The 7,999-nt window shown below is 39.7% G+C and overlaps 1 protein-coding gene across 1 annotated transcript in view; it reads left to right on the top strand.

Moving 5' to 3' along the window:
- The window catches only part of LOC129284256 (transcriptional adapter 2-alpha-like), a 28,848-nt gene that overhangs the window by 721 nt on the left and 20,128 nt on the right, over positions 1-7,999 (top strand). The window contains exon 2 of the mRNA XM_064110583.1: positions 6,758-6,920. Within this exon, the coding sequence (XP_063966653.1) occupies positions 6,780-6,920 (141 nt within the window). The 5' untranslated portion in view covers positions 6,758-6,779. The remainder of the gene's footprint in view (positions 1-6,757; positions 6,921-7,999) is intronic.

The raw sequence follows: 7,999 nt of genomic DNA, 5'->3' as shown, positions 1-7,999 counted from the left end.
ATATTAATCAAAATCTATAAAAAAAAACTTTTTGGTCCAAATATCTGCCCCAGCAGCCCCCTACAATTTTTTTTTTGGGGGGCTCATTATAAGTGTATTACGTCACTGGATGTCATTAATGGAGAGCATGAAATTTAAAGGTTTCGATCTGAACCAAGCTTGCCAAACTTGGCACTTTCGAACCGAACACAAAGCCAAAGGCCTGGTTCGATGGTTCGGTAAAAAATAGGCCCATTTTAATTGAAAGTCCAATTTTGCCCTATGCGCGGCACCGGTAATCCCCTCACAGCTGGGTGGTCCATCACGGCACCATCACACTTACGGGCGCAGGCCGCTTGTAAATCAGAGAGGGAAAGTTGATCGAATGCAATTTAAAATGCTGATATTCGGACCCAATGCCAATGGGTAATATTAATATGAATAAATTTTACAGATCATAATCAACGAAATATCATAAAAGTTAGGTATAGATCTATCTCTTCAAATGCGTCAATTCTAATATTTTTTTCCGGAACGGTCCGGAGCTGAGGCCTGTACTGTGTAAATGTGTGAGCATGGAGCTCCCGCATCACACTCACCTTCAACTTCTTCTTCTTCCAGTCTGGAACAGTCACTGGCGTATTATCGTACCTTGTGCTTGTCAAGTGCTGAGTGTACGGTGCAGCAAAAAAAAACAGGACTGAAGCTTAACAAAGCTTGACACACTGCACCTTCAGCTTGAAAAGCTCCAATGACCAATGAGGTGCAGTTGACAGCGACAGGCGGTAATGAGTTCCACAGCCTGATAGCTTCTGGGTAAAATGATGTTTGAAGAAATCGTGTCCTTGCATAGGGAACCTGGAGTTTATGTGGATTTCCACGAGTGCGTACGTGGCGCTGCTACTTACACAAATAGGAGTATGTGGGGCACTGGAGGATACTCGACGATGCAACAATCGCCGTAGAAATGCCCCGTAGATTCGTCATTATATTTTCAAGGCGAACATGACCGAACAAATAATCTTAGCATCGAAATCAAGTTTGAAATGCTTTTTCCCCTCATTGTAATTTCTAAGACAGGAGCATACAGGAAAAGGTTTATAAAATATAAAGCAAGAAAAACAGACGAACATAAATAAATAATATCCAACTTTCTCCGTTCGTACTATGGCTGGATTGAATTAGATTTCAACGTATTTGGTGTGTGTGCAAAGGGGATCATCTCAGAAGTTCAACCTTACATCAAAGATGTATCAGGAATCCGTACGAAGAGATATGAATGTTGGAAGGCCAGCAAGTCATGTTTCGATTTTGAAAAAAAATCAGAGCTCGAAGGGAAGTTATGTGGAAGAACGTCGTTTACGGTGGTGCCTCGCAGGGACCTTAAAAAAATCACTGACCTGAAATTTTACGAGCGGGCTTATCGCGTTACGTAAGCGGGCTCTTACTTTCACCTGGCGGCTCGCAGATTGATGTTAGATATCGTTCCTTCGCCAGAAGGGAGCGATAACAAAGGATTAACAGAGGAATTGGAAGAAGGATCTCCTTCTGTGTTTTATAGCTTCATGGTAATATGATAACTTCCGTTGGGCGTAAGTCATATCGATTATTTTGTAAACAGCTTTAATTTGATTGAACATCGATGCATTGAAATTTGAAGGCGGGAAAATCAAGTCAATTTTTGTGCTCCGTCATGACCGTGCTGAGGGACGGGTTAAGCGTTGCACAAGTTTGATGTTTGATGTTTGAAAATCAATCCTGACATGATATAATTTTTTTTAGAAAAGTGCACCCATCACTCGTTCAGGAATTTGTGATGTCCGTCATTAAAAATGGAAACGAAATACAAATGTTTCACATCAAGCCCTAAATTCATATTATTAATTATCATTTGCAAATTATTGTCAAAATATTATGATTAAATAATGTTCTATGGTCATAATAAGAAATATTGTTAATGAGAACAAGATTTATTTTACGTTGGTCGCATCATGATTTTCCTTTAAGATCAATTTCGATCTTGTTTGATTAAAGCACAATGTGCATGCGCGATCGATAACGATAAATTCCATTCATGAATTCATCGTGCATGAATTATCTCAGCATTCAGAGTGAGACTCGAACTAGGATAAAAATAAGCTTCAAATTAATGGTGAATAGGCATCATAATTACACAATATGTTTCATTTTGTGGAAATATAGATCAAGTGGGTAGTAGTTATTAAGTAGCCTACTATGAAAGCATGGCAAAATCTCGTACATTGCAGCTCATTGACATTGGTTTATAACGTTAACTGCATTGTATGTAAACTGCATGCACGCTGCCCGCGCCCCAGGCCCAAGACAGATTTCATTCATAGAAATTAGTGAGTGAGCCCTGTGGCTTGTGCAAATACAGAACTTCAAGGGTGGGTATGAATGTGGAATTTTAGTGATTAAAACTTGTGCAGCATCTGAGAACTTAAAATTACTGTGAGGCTGTGAGCATGGTAATAGCCCAATATGTATGATGGGGTGACCATAATTTGCGCACATTTTAAATATTATCATGAAGTTGATTTTCAATCATTAATTTCTCACAGCTCACACAAAATTAATCAAAACCATTAATACCAAAGGGAAGGCAAGATCCCAAAGTCCAATTCGCTTGACGGAATTATAAAGTAGGTCAAGGGTTTCGCTGGTATCACGATCTCAAAATTCCATGGCGATCGACTAGTGCGCGCTCGGCTGAAAAAGTGTCATAAAAAAGTGTGACCTTAATTTGCGCACAATTGTTTTGCAAGGATTTAGAAAAGAAATCTAGCAGACAAAGGTAAGATAATTATATCAGATGGAGGTTAAAATGCCATGAATTCGGTTGGTATCACATTTTACTTATTTGGAGAGCTCTGCTTGCAAACTGGCGATTTCTTGATGCTTGTCGAGAAGATCGAATTTTCTTGGAGCGGACGCAAAAGGTGACAAAATTTGCCGATGTTTTGCCAATATTTTCACAAATAGAGACCTTACCCTCAAGAAAATTACCATACTAAGTAATTTGGAGTCGCTCTTTCTGTTGGTGATATCAGTTTTTCAAGATATTAATTAGAAATTGAGATATTTAACAGTGCGCAAAATTAGGTAACGCGCGAATTAAGGTCACACCACCATACAGAGCATAATCATGGCAAATTCTGAAGGAGATCTGTCAAATCATGACATGCAAATGTGATAATGTTTAAGCTGTATATTCATAGTAGGGGAGATGGGGTCAGTTGGAACATTTTTGACAAAAATGGCTGTAAAATCCAAATAGATTTTATTCGAGAAAACAATCAATATATCAGCTTGAAGCATATATCTAAGGGCTTCAAATGTACCCCATGAAATTTTTAACTCTATTATGGTTACCCCGGTACTGAAAAAAAAATCCACCTTGAGCAAGACCATCGCAAACGTTCCAACTTACCCCAATACGGGGTAAGTTGGAACACTGCATAGTCAATTAAGAATTATACTAAAACTTCTTAAAACTAATATTACATGGTTTTAGCCTATTTGCTTTATTTTTTTCAAGTTCAAAATACACTACTCAAAAAAAGTTAAGGACCACTTTTTAATGTGTGTATACAATTTTCAAACCGGGTGTTGTATTTCTAGAAATACCCGAATATGGCTGTCTTGAATCTCCTCAAACACCCTGTAACAATTTCACACATGGGTGGTTTCAGTTGTTGCATGATGTCTCTCGCATTATTGCATATCCTGAAAAGTGGGCCCATTGTGAAGTGGTACAAATGTGGATTCAAATGCATTTTCTGTCTTTAGTCTCTACAATCAACAAATTGCTGACAACAGCAATGCCAAGATACAGCTGTCCAGGATGCCATCAAACACAATGAAATCAATTTCACACATTCAGTTCTTTCATGTCTCTTGCATCATTGCAATGTGCCCGTAAAAAAGTGGCTTCCAAAGCATTTTCTGTCTTTAGTCTCTACAATCAACAACTTGCTGACAATAGCAATGCCAAGATACAGCTGTCCAGAATGCCATCAAACACAATGACATCAATTTCACACATGCAGTTCTTTCATGATGTCTCTGGCATCATTGCAGTGGGCCATAAGACAAGTGTCTTCCAAAGCATTTTCCGTCTTTAGTCTGTACAATCAACAACTTGCCTACAACAGCAATGCCAAGACACCACCTAAGTGAAACAGATGTAGCCAGAGCCCTAGGGATGCTGGAAGCTGGCCTCAGTCAGCGAAGAGTAGCCAGAATGATGGGCGTGTCACACAGTGTCATTAGCAGAGCAAATCAAAGACACCGAGAGACAGGGCTATACTCCGAGAGACCCCGCAGTGGCCGACCAGTTTCGACAACCCCTAGAGATGATCGCTACTTGACGAATCTCAGCCTCCGCAACCGCTTTCACAGTGCACGCCGCCTCAACAATGACTTCGCTGCAGCAACTGGAGTGATTGTTTCCACTCAAACAATCCGTAACCGACTTCACAGAGCCAATATGCATGCCAGACGGCCAGCTCAGTGTGTCCCACTCACCCCTGCTCACAGAAGAATTCGTCTCAACTGGGCCCGGGAGCATGTCAGATGGACCAGACAGCAATGGCGTAGAGTTCTGTTCACAGATGAGAGCAGATTTTCCCTTGACCACAATGATGGACGTTCGAGAGTCTGGAGGCGACCAGGAGAGAGATTTGCAGACCCCTGTATTGCAGAACATGACCGTTATGGGGGAGGCAGCGTCATGGTGTGGGGAGGCATCACCTACGCCAACCGTACTCGTCTCTACGTGGTCCCAGGGGGAGCAATGACAGGAGTGAGGTACAGGGATGAGGTCCTTGAACCTATAGTGGTGCCATTTGCAGAAAATGTGGGACAAAACATCATTTTCATGGATGACAATGCCCGTGCCCACCGAGCTAGGGTGGTGACCGAGTTCCTTGAGGGCCAGGGGATTGAGCGTATGGAGTGGCCAGCGAGGTCCCCGGACTTAAACCCAATAGAGCACGTCTGGGACATGATGGGGAGGAGTCTCGAGCAGCTCGAAGCCCATCCACTTGGACTGCAGCAGCTGGGTGTGGCTCTGGAGGCTGCATGGGATGCACTGGACGTCAGAGACATCAATCGCCTCATCAGCTCCATGAGACAGCGCTGTGAAGCCGTTATTGCTGCAGGAGGTGGTCACACTCGTTACTGAACTGCCTGAAAGACACTCAGACATTCGTTTTTACCACTTCATGTCGGTAGCTGATACCCCTCGGGGCCCACTTTTCAGGATGTGCAGTGATGCGAGAGACATTGTGCAACAACTGAAACCACCCATGCTTGAAATTGATTACAGCGTGTTTAAGGACATTTAGGACAGTTGTACTGAGGTATTTCCAGAAATAAAACACCTTGTATAAAATCTTTATGTACGTTTTAAAAAGTGGTCCTTAACTTTTTTTGAGTAGTGTATTTAAAGTGTGGATTTGTCGAACTTTATGTTTTCTATTATACAGCCACTCACGCAAGCACACTGTGTAGTAGAATTCCGCATATTTGGGTGCATTTGATTTTACATGAATTAAGTGTACTATCAGCAATTTCATGTACTTCTGCATCAAATTTACAAGACAAAAATTAATTGTAACTTATACTTTTTTCATTAATTACTTAAATGCAAATAAGCATATGAAATTTGCCCTAAATTTGTTTGTTTTTGCCTTTAACTCTATTTATTAAGCTAGTAGAATGCTAATTTTTGGTGAGAGTATCAATTTTCACATTTATAACAAATATCCACAAAAAATTGAAAAAAATATAATTTCTTATGTATATTTTGTTTTTTTTATTTGTATTTCTTTGTTTTTTCGAACCTTTGTTTTTTCCGATGAACTTTGTCGGGACTCTTTTGCGATCATAAATAGCATAAAATAAATCTATTTGAACCAACAAAAGTATAAAATAATCATACATTTATGACTTTTGGTTGAAAAACACAATTTGCATTGACCTTGTACATGGAATCACGTTTTTGAGCAATTTTGGGTCCGACATGCACGTACAAAATGTTGCGTAATTTCGAAACCGCGCACACAGGCATCACAAATTTTTTGCTCAAATGATGCGCAAGACTAGAAAGTAAAAAGTCAGCGAGCACTGTAGTAAAAAAAATTGCGCGACGAGGGTGGGGGGGCTCAAATTGACCCCCCCCCCCAGTTTGATAAGGGTTAATATTGCATTAGGGGCCTACAATAGGCCTTAAATGCACACTCAGACCTGTTCAGAAGAGTGTGAAATACTTTATATATTTTTTTCTCATATCCAATGTTTTTATTCATAATTATGTTTGGGGTAAGTTGGAACATGTTCCAACTAGCCCCTTCAATTTTGTTCCAACTGACCCCGGAGGCCCATTTGACATTTATAAGCTTACAGCACAAAAAAGGGACTTCACCATGGCATATTAATAGCCTCATTTTGTAGCTTGGTACAAGTGTCTATTATACCCCCAAACTGGCCAACTTGATCTCTAAACTTCTCTGAGATAATAAACATTTCTGAAAGAGAAAAAAAATACTCAGAAGGTCTTAAAACAAAAATTCCTTTCTAACTTCACCAGGCTTGTTGCACATGTGTTGTCTGTAATGGCTGTTGATAATGACAATAAATTGAGGGCAGTATTGCAGAAATTTATTTAAAGACGTTAAAGAAAATTACAATGTTTCAACTAACCCCGCGTTCGAACTAACCCCGGTTTCCCCTATTTGTTATTTTGTTATTCTAGCTAAGATTGACCAGCTGTGAGAATGATGGCATCACTCTCGGGCTTGGCTTTTGGACTCCAGTCGATGGACCAGCCTCCCTGTCCTGGTTGCTCCTCATTTCTCATGGAACCTTACATTAGATGTGCAACATGTGGTCCACCTAAAATTGATTTATGTCTCCAGGTTTGTCCTATTTGTACTTGGTGAATAGATTTTTAGGGGGTGTATAAGGTTTATATTTTGATAGGCAAATGGATTTGGCATCATATTATGAACAATATTATATTTATTATCTTCATCATCATTTTCATCATCATTGTCATCATTATCATCATCATCGTTATCATAATCACCATCATCATTATTGTTATTACTATTATTGCTATCAAAATATTATAATTATTGCCATGGTTATAGGTTAAAGGAAAGTATTGTGGAGCAAACTAATTCTATGTTAAGTTGGCACACACATTGGTCTTGGAGTAAAGATACATTTTCAAGCTTGTCAGGTGCTCTGTTGCCATGGTTGTGTTGCAATTAATCAGAAGGGAAAAAATCAGAGTGGACTACTTCCACAGTTTTTGCCAAATGCTTATGAGACTTGGTAAAAATCATCTGTTCTATTCTATATTGTTGGATTTTTGTAAGCTTCAAAGAAGTTTCCAAAAATTACCAAATGGTTTTTAGGCCAATAATGTGGCTTTTAAAGCTTGCAAACGGAAAAATTAATTCTGGGCCTCGAGGCGATTTCGCACCCGAAATGCTCAAAAGAGCCCTGGAAAATTATCTTTTGCTGCAATGGTAAAATTTATGCAATGCTGTAGATTCAGGTATGCTTGCAATCCTTGGAAAACACAATGTACAGACATGTCATAATTTAAGATGAAGGGCGTGCTTTCTGAATAAAATATGGAAGTGTGCACTGAAATTATTGCGAACTATATATATGGTAGTTTAAAGGGATGCAGGGGCGGAAATCTCTCCCAAAAGGTAGGGGGGACACGGGTGGATCCAGCCTTCGCCAATAGGGGGGGGCGGAAATTTGTTTCAGCCATATTTTCACCGATCGGCAGCTCGAAGATGATTTGTGTTTGTTTCTTTGAAGGGGTAGTCCTCATTAGTCACTTCTTAGCTTTATTCTTATAAATTCATATATATATAATATCATAATCCTTATTTATATGATGCGAGCGCGAAGCGCGAGCTAATTTTTTTGGAAATTTTATGTATTTTTCCTAAATCTTGAACATTCTGGGCAATGT

Source organism: Lytechinus pictus, chromosome 2 (genome assembly GCF_037042905.1).
Source record: "Lytechinus pictus isolate F3 Inbred chromosome 2, Lp3.0, whole genome shotgun sequence".
Taxonomy (NCBI): domain Eukaryota; kingdom Metazoa; phylum Echinodermata; class Echinoidea; order Temnopleuroida; family Toxopneustidae; genus Lytechinus; species Lytechinus pictus.
The sequence above is the reverse complement of the archived record's forward strand: the minus strand, read 5'-3'. Positions and strand labels throughout refer to the sequence as shown.